The 17,470-nt window shown below is 40.1% G+C and overlaps 1 protein-coding gene across 1 annotated transcript; it reads right to left on the minus strand.

Moving 5' to 3' along the window:
- Window positions 1–1,616: 1,616 nt before the first annotated feature.
- On the minus strand, window positions 1,617–11,090 carry LOC109929499 (ras-like protein family member 11A). The gene is made up of 4 exons (XM_020529176.2): window positions 10,802–11,090; window positions 4,735–4,791; window positions 4,572–4,648; window positions 1,617–4,235 (listed from the first exon to the last, which is right to left on the minus strand). The coding sequence occupies exons 1-4, from the start codon at window positions 10,920–10,922 to the stop codon at window positions 3,768–3,770; spliced, it is 723 nt and encodes a 240-aa protein (XP_020384765.1). The 5' UTR covers window positions 10,923–11,090; the 3' UTR covers window positions 1,617–3,767.
- Between the last annotated feature and the right edge of the window lie 6,380 nt (window positions 11,091–17,470).

Consider the following 17,470-nt stretch of genomic DNA (forward strand, 5'->3'; position numbering starts at 1 on the left):
TTGCAGAACACCTACGCTCGGTTCGCAATAAACAACTGCACCTCCCAGTCGCGAACCATTTCAACTCCCCCTCCCATTCCTCAGGCGACATGTCCATCCTGGGCCTCCGGCAGTGCCACAACGATGCCACCCGAAGGTTGCAGGAACACCAACTTATATTCCACTTGGGAACCCTGCAGCCCAATGGTATCAATGTGGATTTCACAAGCTTCAAAATCTCCCCTCCCCCTACCGCATCCCAAAACCAGCCCAGCTCGTCCCCGCCTCCCTAACCTGTTCTTCCTCCCACCTCAAGCTGCACCCCCATTTCCTACCTACTAACCTCATCCCGCCCCCTTGCCCTGTCCATCCTCCCTGGACTGACCTATCTCCTCCCTACCTCCCCACCTACACTCACCTTTACTGGCTCCATCCCTGCCTCTTTGACCTGTCTGTTTCCTCTCCACCTATCTTCTCCTCTATCCATCTTCTATCTGCCTCCCCCCTCTCCCTATTTATTTCAGAACCCCCTTCCCCTCCCCCATTTCTGATGAAGGGTCTAGGCCCGAAATGTCAGCCTTCCTGCTCCTCTGCTGCTTGGCCTGCTGTGTTCATCCAGCTCTACACCTTGTTCTCTCAGATTCTCCAGCATCTGCAGTTCCTACTATGTCTCATGCATAAAATTAAGACACTTAGGCTATTGATTCTTGTGATTAAATACTTTCAAAGCACATTTGAATAAATTGTCACTGCAGTCATATTAAGAAGAACAATGGTTGTAACTATACAACCTCTTCCTTAAAACAAAGGCATTATTTATTGCCATGGTGTACCTATACCACTCAAGAAAAATTATTTAGTGCATATTTTTTGTTTTTATTTAAATACTCATTTGAAACTTCTATGTGCAGCATGATTAGCCCAATAATAAAAACACAGCTCTTACTTTTCTTGATGTAATTTTTTTTAGGTTTATTTTCTTGGTAACATGATTTAACTGGAAGAAGTGGGGAGCTTCAAATGAGACTCTGCAGCAGATACTCTGGTCTATGATATGCACTTGTGTTACTTGATTGCTGAATGTTTGCAGTTAGACCTTCACAAAGAATACCAATTGTTTTTGTGACATAATTATAGCAGGAATTGAGAAAAATTATTTGCACATAATTACTGTGAAAGTTTGTATCGAGAACATTTTAGTTGTAATAATTTAATTGATTTTTCCTTCATGCCTGTTTGAGATAAACCTTTACTTCTATAAATTTTACTGTGATTAACATTTTAGCTGATGATGGGGCTTAACTTATGAGGAGTGAAATGGTCCAATGATTTGCCAAAAACTTACCAATGTTTTACAAGATACTTATCACTTGAATATTTGTCAGGCTTCATACAGTAAGTGTCTTCACATTAGATGACAGAAATTACACATGATAAATAGAACAAAGGGGCTGAAAAGTGATGAATGTAAGGTGAGTAATATCAGGAGAAAAATGTTTTGGACAAATTTTAACTCAGTTTGTTTTCACTGGAAAGACAGAGGCTGAGGGGTGATAGACCTGATAGAGGTCTACAAAATTATGAGAGGCATAGATAGGATGGATAGTCAGAGACCTTTTTCCAGGGTGGAAAGGTCAACTACAAGAGGGTACAGGTTTAAGGTGAGAGGGGGAGAGTTTAGGGGAGAAGTGTGGGGAAGATTTTTCACACAGAGGGTGGTAGGTGCCTAAAATGTTCTGCCAATGGAGGCGGTGAAAGCAGGCATGTTTAGCAATTGAACGGGAGGTGATCAGAGGGATAAAAACTGCACATGGGCAGTAACTAGCATGTCTAAATAAGAAACAGGAATCAGTGCAGGCTTGGTGGGCCAAACAGCCCATTCTTGTGCTGTATTGTTTTGTTCCTTAGGAACTAAAATCCGACTAATATCTGAGAATATGATGCCTACATTATTGGGTAGGCATTCTAAAAGAGGTAGCTGCAGAGTTAGTGCATGTTTTGGTTTCTGAAAATCTCTAGATTCTAGAACAGTCCCAGCAGATTGACAGTTAGCAACTTAACTCCACAACTCAAGAAAGGAGGGAGAGAGAAACCAGGCCTCAAATCAACAGGAAAATGCTACAATCTCTTATTAAGCAAGTCTTATCCAAGCACTTAGCAAAATCATACTGCAATCAGACAAGGCATGCTTTTACAGAAGGAAAATTGTATTCAACAAACTTCTTAGCTTTTTTGGGATGTAACAAGTGAGATCAATGAAGAGGAATGAGGGGATTTCTTCATTCAAAGGATCTTTGGAATTCTCTACTCCAAACAAATGCACCATTACTGAATATCTTTAAGGCAGAGATGGACAAATTGTTGATCTCTCAGAGAATCAAGGGACATTGGCTGTAGGAAGGTAAATAGACTTAAGGCAGAAGCTGTTGCATGGCAGAGTAGGCTCATAGGGCTCTATGGTCTATTCCTGCTCTTATTTTCTTGCACTATTTTAACAGTGCCAATTACATTAAGTAATATTTTTACATTTACTCATTTCAATTTTTAACATTTTTCATGGCACTTATCATCACCTTTTACTGTGTCATTAGTTTATTAGTTAACCTGTGAAGCAAATGCATTTAACTTGAGTAACCCCACAAGATAACATTCCTGCAGTTAATTCCTTCAGCCCAGTCTCTCCAGCCTACAGATATTTCTTAAAATGCTGATGGACTAATGTCAAGCGTATCAAGGGATGACCACAGCCCCTGATGTCTAACCAGTATTTTTCAGCAATTATCAAAACATAAAATACTGAACTTGCACTGCAATTCATTAAATAACCTGTTCTAATTTGTTTTTCATAAATCAATACTTTAAAATCAATACTTTAACTTCTGTCAAAAAAAGTGTCCTTGTGGATGATTGAATTTCCAATATGTTCCTGCATTAGTATAAATCTGGAAACATTGTACAAATGTCTTTATAGTAATTTAGAAATGAGCACATTTTTCATTTGGTCACAAGAATAACTAATCATTGTTTGTATAAAATACAGTAAAAAGAATTATCTCCAGCAAATATAGCATTGTGGTTCAATCAATAAAATACAGGATAATTACAAACTCATTACACAAAAACGATTGACAGTAATGTTTTGTATAATTTTCATCAAAATCTATAAACTAGAATTGACAAATAATTACATTTTCTTAAACTGGAATCCACAAATCAGAAAATTCCAGTGGCTAGTTGCAACTTCATAATGGTAACGGAGACTATTAAGACCTCTTTCACCTGATCTGCACATCTGTCTCTTATATAATTTGCCTCACGTACACTCCAATCACCCAAAATCTGTAGCAGTTTTTAAATCTTTTTGGGACTGTTCTGTTGTCCCAGGTCCATCCCATATTTTCACTCACTTCACAATGTATTGCAAGACTCAATACAGCTGTACTATACAATGAATACACTCCATTACACATTCTGAACAGCCATTATTGGCAACATTAGAAATGCTATTCAGCTATCTTTTCAAGGTTCAACACAGGCATTCACAAACAATGCATTGCTACACTGTAGCAGCATAAATTATATGAGCATTAGCAAGTAAAGAGATATTCATTTGCCCTCAAGTAAATCCTGCTCCTAGTCAATCACTGCAAGAATCAACATTGCACTGTCATCATTTAAAGCTACTTTTATAATCTTGCTGGAGGTAAAAGGCACCATTTACAGAAGTCAAACAAATACTGTGCAATTCTGCTTGTTATCCACTGGGCTTGATCATTTTAATATCCACGTCATAAAGTGGTGCCAGATTTCACTTTGGAAGAAAGGGCTTGTTTGAAGCGTCGTTTTAAATCTTGCATGTTAGGTGACTTGGGTCGTGGAATAATTGATCCTCTTCGTTTTTCTCCATTATTGTTCATATGCAGTTTGCTCACCGCTTTGTAGGCATGTTGAAAAACTTCATACACATCCTCATAGTTTTCTCTGGTAGAGATTTCTAAGAATGTTGTACCAAGCTCATTTGCTAATTGGATTCCATCATTGGTCTGAACTTGTCTGGCATGCAATAGGTCACTCTTATTAGCAACAATGATCACAGGGACTTTTGTATCAGGATATATTTTACGTATATGCTGGTACAGGGGTCGAATCAGTTTGTAACTATTGTAGTCTGTTATTGAATACACCAAGATAAATCCCTCAGCCCAGTGAATGCACCTGGAGACAAGGTCAGGAAAACGTGAACATTCTCCTTGAGCCTAAAAACAAAAGAAATTTAATCAGAAATTAGCCCATTTGTTAGACTTACAAATTCAGTGACAAAGAAAACTGATCCATATTTTTCTATAAGTGAATTGCATAACTTGATTAATATTATGATATTGTTCAAATAAGCTACAAATCAAAACTAAGAATTTTGATTGAATTAGCTTTTTAGCTAGTTATTATTCAAATAAACTGCAAACTCTGAATTTGGCTTCAGGGAGTTTTACTCTTTATTGCCATCAGGGTTTTCCTTTATTTCGTTTGATTTCATATCATCGTAAGTTTTCCTTTCATTTCCCAAAAATGTGATAGTGTCACATATGCCATACCTGAACACAAGGTGTGTCTTGCACTTGCAGTGAAAGCTGTTCGCCTTCAATATGAACCAGTCTTGAATAAAGATTTCCTTTGAAATAAAAACAATGGTTTGTTAGAAAGTATTTATTAATCTTTAATGATCAATTTTGGTTGATTATTTTAAGAAATACATACCTGTATTTGATTCATAGTCCCCAATAAACCTCTTTGTTAAAAACCGGACAATCAATGCTAGAAATAAACAAAAACAAATTTATTAATATTTCATTGTCACTGCTTTTGCAGTTGCTCTTTCATATGCATTTGAGAAATTGAGAATTTATAATGTTCATTGTAAGCACCGGAGATACACCTGCTTCAGTATCCAGATAATACAAAAAAAAGGTGAATTCAGCAGCTCTATATCTATCCTCTCCTTTGAAACAAAAGCAGCTTCAATATTAGTTTTCTGGCACAGTAGTTCCAATCAGGTGTAATCCTAAAAGAAACTTGTCACATTCACTAGGGCTGTTTTTGTGATTCTGTGTTACTGCTGGAAAATTCCATTAATGCAGGTTGATGGCGCTACAATGGGGGAAAACTAACAAACGAAAATTAAAATAAATCAGTTACTAGGAGGAATTAGGCCATTCAGTCCCTCCAACCTGCTCTGCCACCAAATAAGATCATGTCTGAACAGATTACTCCAAGGTCCTACCAACTTATGATAACCTTTCAGCGACTTGTTTTTCAAGAACCTATCTATCCCTGCTTTAAAAAATATTCAAGGACTGTGATCCAACACCCTTTGAGAAAGACAGTTCCAAAGCTTATGATCCTCTGTTAGGAAAGATTTCTACTCACTTCTGTCTTAAATGGGCAACCACTTATTTCTAAACAGTGTTCCTCTATTTCTAGATCATTTCACATGCTCCCTATCAAGACAGTCTGGATTTTATAGGTTTCAATCAAGTCACCTCTTACTCTACTAAAATCCAGTGGATATGAGCCTAGGCTGTCCAACGTTTCCTCAAGACAACCCACTCATTTGAGGCATTCATCTAATAAACATTCCTTGAACTGCTTACAATGCATTTACATCTTTCCTTTAAATACTGTACACAGCACTCCAGATGTGGTCTCAACAATCCTCTATATAACTGAAGCATAACCTCTCTGCTTTTGTCTTCAATTCCCCTCACAATTGAAAATATTCTGCTAATCTTCCTAATAACTTGATGTACCTGCATACTAATATTTTACAATTTGTACACTAGGACACACAGTTTCCTATGCATCTCAGAGTTCTGCAACTTCTCACTGTTTAGGTAACATGCTTCTATTTTATACTTCTTGCCAAAATAGAACATTTTACTTTGTCCCACATTATACTCAATTAGCCACTCACTTAACCCTTTATTCCTTTATCTTCCTTATATCCTCCTATCAATTTATTTTCCCTGATATCTTTGTGTCTTCACCAAATTTAGCAACCAAATCTTTAGCCCCTTATCCTTGTCATTTATATAAATTGTAAGAAAGTTGAGATTCCAGCACTGATCCCTGTGGCACATCACTTCTCACACCTTGCCAACCAGAAAATGCTACATTTATGCTTCCTTGTCGTTTACTGTTAGCTAGCCAATTTTCTAACCATGACAGTACATTACCCACTATATCATGGACTTTTATTTTCCAGAATAGTCTTTGAAGTTGAATTTTATCAAGTGCCTTCTGAAAATCCAAGTACAGTTCATCCACCAGATCCCCTTTATTCACAGCACATATTCCTTCCTCAAAAGAACTCCAACAAATTACTTAAACAGGATTTCCCTCACAGATCCATGAAGATCACTTTCAGATCACTTTGAATTTAAAAGCTTCTAACATCTTCTCTTTGACAGATGTTAAACTAACTGGCTTGAAGATAAAAAGCCAGATGCCAAATCTACTTGGTCTGTCCCAGGGATTGCAATCTAATAATCCACCATAATGCAAATAAACTGCCAGTAGCTGTGATATTATTTGAGTGTAGCATAATACGATGTGATTTCCTTTATTATTAATGCATGGGAAAAGATTCTATAGGCATCCTTCACTGTGCTTGTTTCTATATATTTGCATTTTACTCATTTGGTGTAGTTGTGCAGAAGTAGTAGAGGGCCCTCAAATATTTAAATTTAACACCAAGTGAACTATTTTAATCGCAGTGCTCTTTCAATTCTTTATTTCTTTCAGGAAGATTGAGACTAGGATCACTGTTGTATAGGAGAATCTTATTTAAAATGTAAAAGATACACATAGCTATTTGTAAGTACAACTAAATCTAAAGAGCTCTTGCAGTTATAATTACATCAAGCTATGTGAAAGAGTTCAGCTCTGAATTGCTGTATCGGAGTTGGAGATCACCGGGTTAGTTTACATGATCTTTGTTGTTGATGGTATCTGACTTTTGTCTAAACAGGAAGTTACTGTAACATAGCTTTGCAAGTTTGTGAAATCTAAAGATATGCCATTTTCAGTTGAAATGTATCAAAACACAGTGGATTATTTTTCAATGAAACAAATTACTTTTGGCTATTAAAAGAAGTCAGAAGTTGCATTAAATATAAAAGAAATCAATTATTCTTTTTAATTGTTAATCAGGGAAATATTTATCTTTAGGATTGATCAGGAAAAACAATGATTTCTTCTACTCCTGTATATCATATTGTTTCTATCCTATCAGTCAGGAAACTGAAGGAAAACAAACTCATGAACGACTATTCACTCCCAAATAATAGAGCCTTTTTTATTGCAGTATCTGTACCATTAAACAGAAAACAATACGTATGCAGATTTGAGAAAATGCAAAAATATGCTGTTATTTTTAAAACCTTGTAATTGATTTATTCAATATAGCACAAACAGCAAACATTTAATTTCAGCTAACTGCATATGTATTTTAAACTCAGGGCAAAAAAATCCATTAACAAAAATATCAAGAATGAATTTAAGAACTAATCTGCATATCCATCGACTAGTCTTACTTGTACACAACGTACATTTGTGTACACAGATTCAACTGGCAAGGTGAAGACTGGGTTATTGTCAAATCTTCTCCTACTACAATTATTCAAAGCTCAACTATTTTTCTCAACTTTGTCAAAAAAAAGAATTCTAGTCACACTGTGTGCAAAATAGATGTATTTATTGAAATTGACAACTACTTTGATTATTTAACTTGCGCATGTTTTCAAATTCATTTCAAGCTTTTTGAAGAATGCCTTTTTTAAATGTTGGAGCACCTCAAGATAAGCAAAGGCCAAGCTGTAGTGGGAAATGTTTTCTTTCATTTAATTTACACTCTGAGTGCAATTGACATTTTTAAAAAGTTCATTCATTCAATCAAGGGATGCAGGCTTCAATCACAGGGCCAGCATTTATTGCCCATCGCTAATTGTTCTTTAATGTGCTGCCTTCTTGAAAAACTGCAGTCCATTTGAGATAGGAAGACTCATTGTACTGTTAGTGAGGGAGCTCCAGGATTGTGACTCAGTGACACTGAAGGAACCACAACATATTTCCAAATCAGGATGAGTGGCTTGGAGGGAAATGTGCAGGTGATGGTGTTCTAATGCATCTGCTGTCCTTGTCCTTTTAGATGGTAGTGGTTGTGGGTTTGGAAAGTGCTGTCAATGAAGTCTTGATGAATTTCTGCAGTGCATCTTGTAGATAATTCTGCTGCTGTGCATCAGTGTGAAGTAAATTAATGTAGGACCAATGAAGCAAGCTGCTTTGTCCTGAATGGTGTCAAGCTTCTTGGCTGCACTCATCCAGTGCATCCCCTATCAACATCCTGGGGAATTACCATTGACCAGATACTGAACTGGACTAGCCATGTAAATACTGTGGCTACAAAAGTGGGTCAGATTCTAGGAATGCTGCAGCAAGTAACTTACTATGTGACTCCCCAAAGATTGTCCACCACCTACAAGGCACCAGTCAGGAGTGTGTTGGAATATTCCCCACTTGCCTCATGAGTGCAGCTCCAATAACACTCAAGAAGCTTGATATCATCAAGAACAAAGCAGCCCACTTCACTGGAACTACTTCCAGACATTCACTCCCTCCAATACTGATGCTCAGTAGCAGCAGTGTGCATTGTCTATAGAATTCACTATAGAAATTCACCAAGTATACCCAGACAGCACCTTCCAAACCCACGAGCACTACCATTGAGAATGCCAAGGGCAGCAGAAAAATGGGAACACCATCTTTTGCATGTTTCCCTCCAAACCACACACCAAGCTGGTTGGGAGATATATCACCATTTCTTCACTGTGTTGGGACAAAATCCTGGAACTCCTTTCTTAGCAGTGATGTGGGGAACCTACATCAAATGGACTGCAATAGTTAAGAAGGCTGCTCACCACTACCTTCAAGGGAAACTGGGGAGGGCAATAAATGCTGCCCAACCAATGAAGCCCACATCCCCTGAAAGAATTTTAAAAGAAACTTACTAAAAACAAAACGGATCCATTTTGGCATTAAGACTTCCCTCTGCATAACTCTTGCGATGTAACTCAGCCATAACTTTAGAAAAGCACTCTTGCTCGTTTTCCACCATGTATTATCATTTTCTACAGTGGTTCTGTTGTCTTTGAAACAGAATCTACCAATTATAATATTGATACCTTGAGCTGCTTTGCACAAACAACTAAGAAAACATCTTCTGTACAAGTCATCCACTCAGCTGTTTGGTCATACTATTGAATACAACACATTGAGGATTGAATTTGCACACCAATTATGTCAAAATGAAAATACCTTTTGAATACAAAAAAAATCCAAATTGTGTAATTCCAGATGGACTTTAATGTGGCTCAGAGCTAAATTATGATATGTGTACAAATCCCAAAGGCTGTGTAAAATTAAATGATCACAAGCTTTTCAAATTCCCATGCAGTGGCTTGAATCTTTGGGAGCTCCCAATTACCTTGCAGCCTAATTGAAAAATTCCCAGTTTTACCGAAGAATACGCTCATTGTACAGTTCTGACGAAGGGTCACTCGACCCAAAACGTGAACTGATTTCTCTCCATAGATAGTGCCAGACCTGCTGAGCCTTTCCAGCAATTTCTGTTTATGTTTCTGCTGATTGTACACTTGTGCACACGCAATCATAATGATTGTACATCTTTTGAAAAGAAAACCAATTTCTGACCAGTGGGTGAACTATGTGGTTTATAAAAATTGGAACAAAGCCCAAGTACAATGAGGTAAAGGCTTTCACAGTCCTTCTAAAAACAACCTGCCAACAATTTCCAGGCTCTGTGTTGGAACTGAACACAATACCTTCCAAAGCAGAAAGGCACCTTTATCTGATTGTAGGAAGTGCTTGCCAATGTATTGGCCAATCAGGCTCACACAAAAAAAATTTGATCATTAACTCATTGCTAATTGACAGTCACAATTTCCAACATTACTACAGTGACCGCACTTCAGGAGTACATCAGTGGCTGCGAAGAGTTTGTGAAATGCATTATTTCATAGTGAAACTTTCCTCGCCTTTGTCCACCTGTCTTACTGTTTCAGTGCGTGGTTTTGGTGTCAGGTTTTGTCTGCTTTGCTGGTACAACGCTTTAGAACGTTTTATTATTACATGAACGGCGCTACGCAAACACAAATTTCTATTGTTACCACCGGCTCCCAAAAAACAGCTGTTAACAGTCCAACACATCCGGAAGTGTAAATCCTTATTCTCTTCTGGCAGCAAATCCCAGAGTCCGCCTTAAAAATATCTATTCCACGGACTCAACAATCCTCCAGAAAACAATTAGCAGATTTCAAATGTAAAAGTGGGACAACGTCCGCTGGGAGACACGTTTGACCACTCAATGCCCCCGCACTTGGCCACAATGCCGGCAGGTTTTTTTTATTGGGCAGCAGGAAGAATCCTGTTCCATCTATTTGGGGCAAATTTAATCCTAAATTTCAGAGTCAAAAGACTTGGTCCTCAGTCTGGAGACTTAGTGATAATTGAGTTTTAACCCAACATGAATGAACACAAATTATGAAAACGGGTACTTCATGTTTATTCAATACAGAAAAATATAGTTTCGATGCTGTTGCTGGATTTAATCGTCAACCAAATCCATCAGCAGCGACAATATTTGTCTTGTAAGATTTGGTTAAATACGAATACTGTTCTTTTCAAAAGTAAATTATTGACGGACATTTCTGTAAGCGTCTCAACTTTTCCCAACATAAACACATCTTACCTGTTTTCCCAACAGTGCTTGACCCTAAAACTGCGATCTTGATGTCTCTGTTCATCGCGTTGTCGCATGACTCCGGGATTGGAACCAACAGTAAGTTCGTCGACATATTATAAAAACGCATGGGTCCCTTTGCAGTGTTACCTCCGACTCGATGGAATTGCAGATCTAACGAGACTGTAGCTCTTCTCTGACCTATTTGATACGATCAGCAACTCACAAACCGGCGCCGTTCCGCCCTACACACGGCTCTACTCCAAGCCTCTTGGCGTTTCTTTGTGCCTGGGCTCCGGCTGCTCTCTCCTCCTCATATACACAGTGCTGTGGGCGAGCATCCTCCCACTGCTCACACAAACCAATAGAACTGCACTGACGAACACATCAACGTAAATCGCTTGAATACGTTCGGACGCAGCAACTTCCTCACATTATACCTCCACCAAGGGTGAAAGGGTATTTTAAGATGCATCGAATGGCTGCTTTGCAAATAAGAGATTGTAATTTGTTTGCTTTAGTCGAACTTTTCTTTCTTAATGGATTGCCAATGCTGGTATCCAACAGGTTAAGAATGGCACAGTACGATCCAATTAAGAGTGACACGATCGAGTGCAGTTCAGTAAAGCACAGACCCATTCAGCTACTGGCACATACCAGGCCAAGCAGGTAGCATGTTTCCATGAGGACAGGATATCGCACACCTACTTGCTCTCCAGAATGGGCTTTGGAAAGGGAATCCACATTTGGACCTGACGGCTCTACGCCTACATCAATCATGCAGCTTCACCCAATGGGTGGGAATCAGAAAGCTCCCCGATCGGATCTGGAGTCAGTCAGGGCTGCCCACTCTCTCCTGCCTTGTTTGTGTGTTGTGTAGAGCTTTTTGCTGAGTCCATCAGGAAGGATGCGAACCTGAGAGGGGTGACTGTTCCAGGCAGTGGAGGCCTGCAGGTCAAAACCCTCCTGAACATGGATGATGTCACTGTTTTCTGCTCAGGTCCACCGTCAGTGCACAGGCTCATGAGCATCTGTCACCAGTTCAAACTAACCTGGGGAGCCAAGGTAAATTGAGGCAACAGCAAGGCCACATTCTTTGGGAACTGGGCCAACTGATCCTTTATCCCCTTCACCGTCAGGACAGATTACCTGAAGGTGCTGGGAATATGGCTTAGAGGAGCTGGGGTGTGTGCAAAATCTTGGGTAGGGTGCATCACCGAGGTAAGGCAAAAACTGGGCTTTTGGAAGCACTGCTCCCACCCCATTGCAAGTTAAAACCTAGTGTGAGGGACTCTCTCTGTTGTTGTACGTGGCACAGGTCTGGTCCATTCCCCAAACCTGCATTGTTGCAGTCACCCAAGCCATCTTCCACTTCATCTGGAGGTCTAACATGGACCGTATCTGCAGGGACTCCATGTACAAAACACTAGATAAGAGGAGGAAGAACGTACCCAATGCCATCCTCATCCTGATGGCTAGCTTTGTGTGCGGCTGCATCGAGCTGTGCGTAGACCCTAAGTACGCAAACATCAAGTGTCACTACCTACTGAGGTTCTACCTCTCCCTAGGGTTGCGAAGGATGGGGCTGGCCTTGTTGCGTGGAACACTCCCAAGTAACTAGACCATTCTATAACACCTGTCCTTCATGGAGAAATTTGCAACGAAAAGCACCTTTGACCACAAGTCCATCAGGAAATTGTCAACATGTAGTGTCCTCGAGACTCTGCGGGAAAGGGAGAGGGTTGACCCTGCCAAGTTGTTCCCCAAGCAGACTGTCAAAGTCATTTGGCAGAATGCCTCATCACCAGAACTTTCCAACAAGCTCCAAGGCATTGCTTGGCTGGTGGTGAGAAGGGCACTACCTATGCCCAGTGGGTCTGTGCTACCATACACTGCTGTTGAAGCAGCTTCATGGTTGTAGAGACTGTCACACCCCTGCTGGAATGTGCCTTTGCAAAGGAAGTCTGGAGAAAGATGAAATGGTTTTTGTCGAGGTTCGTCCCGAGCAGTTCCGTGACACAGATCACTATGCTGTATTGTCTGTTCCCCAGACACACATCAAGGTAAACATTGACTGAAAGAGGATTGATGAGGGTAGAGCGATGGATATGATCTGTATGGACTTAGCAAGGCATTCAACATGTTCCTCATGGTAGACTGGTTAGCAAGGTTAGATAACATGGAATAGAGGGAGAACTAGCTATTTGGATACAGAACTGGCTCGAAGATAGAAGACAGAGGGTGGTGGTAAAGGGTTCTTTATCGGACTGGAAGCCTGTGACCAGCGGTGTGCCACAAGGATCGATGCTGGGTCCACTGCTTTTCATCATTTATATAAATGATTTGGATGTGAACATAGAAGGTATGGTAAGTAAGTTCGCAGATGACACCAAAATTAGAGGTGTAGTGGACAGTGAAGAAGGTTACCTCAGAGTGCAACAGGACCTTGATCAGATGGGCTAATGGGCCGAGGAGTGGCAGATGGTGTTTAATTTCAATAAATGTGAGATTCTGCATTTTGGAAAGGCAAATCACAGCAGGACTTATACACTTAACGGTAAAGTCCTGGGGAGTGTTGCTGAACAAAGAAACCTTGGACTGCAGGTTCATAGTTCCTTGAAAGTGGAGTCGCAGGTAGATAGGATAGTGAAGAAGGCATTTGGTGTGCTTGCCTTTATTGGTCAGTGCATTGAGTAAAGGAATTAGGAGGTCATGTTGTGGCTGGACAGGACATTGGTTAGGCCAATATTGGGATACTGCATGCAATTCTGGTCTCCCTGCTATAGGAAGGATGTGATGAATCTTGAAAGGGTCCAGAAAAGATTTACAAGGATGTTGCCGGGGTTGGAGGTTTGAGCTATAGGGAGAGGCTGAATAGACTGGGTTATTTTCCCTGGAGCATCGGCGGCTGAGGAGTGACCTTTATAGATGTTTATAAAATCATGAGGGGCAGATAAGGACTTTTCCCCAAGGTGGGCAAGTCCAAAACTGGATGGCATAGGTTTAAGGTGAGAGGGGAAAGATTTAAAATGGACCTAAGGGGCAACTTTTCACACAGAGGGTGGTGCGTGCATGGAATAAGCTACCGGAGGAAGTGATGGAGGCTGGTACAATATAACATTTACTGGTACATGAATAAGAAGGATTTAGAGGGATATGGGCCCAATGATGGCAAATGAAACTAGATTTATTTAGGATATCTGGTCGGCATGGATGAGTTGGACTGAAGGGTCTATTTCTGTGCTGTATATCTCATGATTCTATGACTACACTTGGAGGACCATCAACTCAGTGAAAGGTGCTCTTTGGTCTGCATCACTGTGAAGCAGATTGGAAGGAGGGTGCAGTGGGTCAGTATCATTGAGAAGCAGACCAGGAGGAGTGTGCTGTGGGTCAGTATCACTGCGAAGCAGACCGGGAGGAGTGTGCGGCAGGTCAGCATCACTGTGAAAGAGACCAGGAGGAGTGTTCAGAAAGTGAGCAGACCAGGAAAACAGATCTGTATAAAAAAGCAGGTGGTAGGAGATAAAAATGGCAGCAGCCGTGAGCCCATTAAACCTGCTTTTTCCCTTTAGTCAGTGTGATCTCACATGAAAACAGGAAGGTGATTAGTAGGTATCACTTCCATCAGCTAAGTAATTTTAAACAGGAGACATCATACCTTTGGAATTTTACTTTTAAAATATTTAACATCCAAAATGATTAGTTCAGTGGAATGAATATGGCTGGGCAGATGATGTATTGTGGCAGTAGTATGTGGGAAATGGGCAATTGATTGTGTCACATTTTGCAGCAAGTATTGACTGTACAAGGAATCACAGTTAAAAGTTGATGAGCTGGAGTCTAAGCTGTGAACATGCAACACATCAGAGAGGGGTCACTTTGTCTCAGGAAATAGTCACACATCTTAGATTAATTCATCAAATTTAGTCAGTGGTCGGGTTCAGGTGGGTGTGACTGCAAGTTAGGCAGGTATTGGGATCTAGAATTTAGTTTTGGAGGATCCTCAGTGAATACTCTTGTCCAATAGCGTCAAAATGCTCGCTCCTCTTACAGGCAAAGGCACAGACTGCAGAAAGGATGAGCAAACTGACCATGGCACTCTGGTACAGATTGCCATTTAAGTGGGGCCGGAAAAGAGAAATGTAACAGGGGATCGCATGGTTAGGGGAATAGAATCTGTTGTCTTCAGCAAGGATAGAGAGTTCTAAAGGCTGAGGTGCCTACCTGATGCTAAAGTGAAGGGCATCTTTTCTGGGCTGGAGAGGAACTTTGAGTGAGAGGGGAAGGATCCAGTTGCCCAGATCCATGTAGGTAACAATGACATAGGTAGGACTGGGAAAGAGGTTCTGCTGAGTGATTACAAGCAGCTTGGGGCTAAACTCAAAAGCAAAAGTGCAAAGGTACTAATCTTAGGACAACAACCTGAGCTGTGTGCAAATTGACCTCAAACAAGTAAGATTGAAGAGGTAAATGCGTGACTGAAAGGTTGCTGTGGGAGAAATGGGTTCTGATTCATGGAACACAGGCACCAGTACTGGGGAAAGAGAGAGCTGTTCCTTTGGGACGGGCTTGATTTGAACCAAGCTGGTGCCAGTATCCTAGTGAATCATATAACCAGCGTTGTAGATAGGGCATTAAATGAATTGAAGAAAAGTTAAAAACCTTGAAAATAAATGAGAGAGCAAAGATGCAGGGCAATGAAGAAATAAACAATAATCAATGTAATCAAAGAAAGGGGCAGAGTGTAGCAGAAATTAGGCCTTGAATAAGTATTAATGGGTGTGAAAAGTGAATGCTTAAGGCTTGTTATCTGAATGCATGCAGCATTTGTAGCAAGATAGGTAAGTTGATGGCACAAATAGAAATAAATGAATATGATTTGATGGCTATTATGGAGACATGGTTGCAGGGTGACCAAGACTAGGAACTCAATATTGAAGGGTATTAAATTTCAGGAAAAATAAACATAAAGGACAAGGAGGTGGGGTAGCATTGTTAATAAAGGAAATTGTTGGTGCAATGGTGAGCAACAATATATGTGCAATAGATATTTGGAATCAGTTTGGTAGAAAAAAGAACAGCAGGGGAAAGAAGTCATAGGTTGGGGTCATCTATAAGTCCCTGAAGAGCTGCCTCACAGTGGGATAAAGTACAAATCAAGAAAAAATGGAGACATGTAAGAAGTACACTACAATGATCATGGGAGATTTTAATCTCCATATTGATTGGAAAAATCGAAGAGTAAGGGTACCATGGATGACAGATTTGTAGAACACATCAGGGATTGTTTCTTAAAGCAGTTTCTTAAAGCTGGGAACAGGTTATTTTTGATCTGGTAAAGTGTAATTAGGTAGGATTAATAAGGATCTCATAGTTAAGGATCCACTAAGGGGCTACCAATCACAAAATGGTGGAATTTTAAATTCAATCTGAGGGAGATCAACTCAAACCAGTATCCTCAACTTATAAAGGATAATTACAGACAAATGAAAAAAGAGTTCTAAAGTGGGCTGGGAACATAGACCAAGAGGAAAATCAATAGCAGACATTTAAACAGATAATATCATGACAACAATAATCTATCCTGGTTGAAAAGAAGGAGGAACCACCCATGGCCAAGGAGAGCAAAATCAAAAACTAAGGTATGAAAAGTGGTAAAAATTAATGGTAGGTTAGAAGAATTTTTTTAGGAACCAGCAGCAAATGACTAAAAAGCTAATGAAAAGGGAGAAAATTGATAACAAAAATAATTTGGCACTAAACATAAAATCAAGCAGCAGGAGCTACTGGGAAAGACAGTAGCGGGAAGCTTGGAGGATGCAACGTGTGAACTGATATGGGAAACAGCGAAATGATAGATAATTTAAACCATTATTTTGCGTCAGTGGAGGACATTATAAACATCCCAAAGATTCAAACAATCAGGGTGCTAAAAGGAGAAAAGGTCTTGTAAATAATCTCTATCACAAAAGCCAAAGTATTTAAGAAGTTAATGGAACTGAAGGCAGATAATTCACCAGGACCAGAAGGCATGGATCCAATAGTTTAACAGGAAGTGGCTGCAGGGATAGTGGAGGTATTGGTTGAAATATACCAGAACTTGTCAGATGGAATCTTATAATGGTCTGAGCAATGTGGGCTAGGGAAGGATATGTGATAGAATTAGGCACAAAGTCCAGTTAGGTGCATCTTGACATCTAATCCTCTCACCCTATCATTTATACTTTTTACAAGCAGCAGGGCAAGATTTTCACCAGGCAGTGGTGAATTGCTAATTGACAGCAATTAACTCTTGTTAAGGTTCTTGTGATTGGCTCAACTTACCTCATTAATAACCTGGTTGCAATCTAACCACACTTACTCAACAGACTAGCTTTCGGAAAACCTTATTCAGAATCCAGAGCAATGCTCAGCAGGTTGTGCTTGCCACTTGCTCTAACTTAACTCTATGCTGGACATTGAGCACGAACATCTCAGGACACATTCCAAGGTTACTGGTCACATGCACATACATCTAGAAACATTGGCATCTGCATGTGCCAGTCTCTAAGACCCTCATGGCACATGGCAGGATGTTTCAGAACTTCAGTGCTGCACCTTGAGGGGCTCTGGCAACTAACATTGTAATGCTGTTGCAAGGACATTGTGCACTTAGGCATCTGAACCCAGCTCATG

This window comes from Rhincodon typus, chromosome 6 (assembly GCF_021869965.1).
Source record: "Rhincodon typus isolate 14 chromosome 6, sRhiTyp1.1, whole genome shotgun sequence".
NCBI classification, from domain to species: Eukaryota; Metazoa; Chordata; class Chondrichthyes; order Orectolobiformes; family Rhincodontidae; genus Rhincodon; species Rhincodon typus.

Bases quoted from the DNA above. Each gene is read 5' to 3' on its own strand.
- LOC109929499 (XM_020529176.2), bottom strand. From the start codon at position 10,922: ATGCGTTTTTATAATATGTCGACGAACTTACTGTTGGTTCCAATCCCG. The intron at 4,792-10,801 runs GTAAGATGTGTT...GTTTATTTCTAG, and splicing joins AAGCACTGTTGGGAAAACAG to CATTGATTGTCCGGTTTTTA. The intron at 4,649-4,734 runs GTATGTATTTCT...TTTATTTCAAAG, and splicing joins GGACTATGAATCAAATACAG to GAAATCTTTATTCAAGACTG.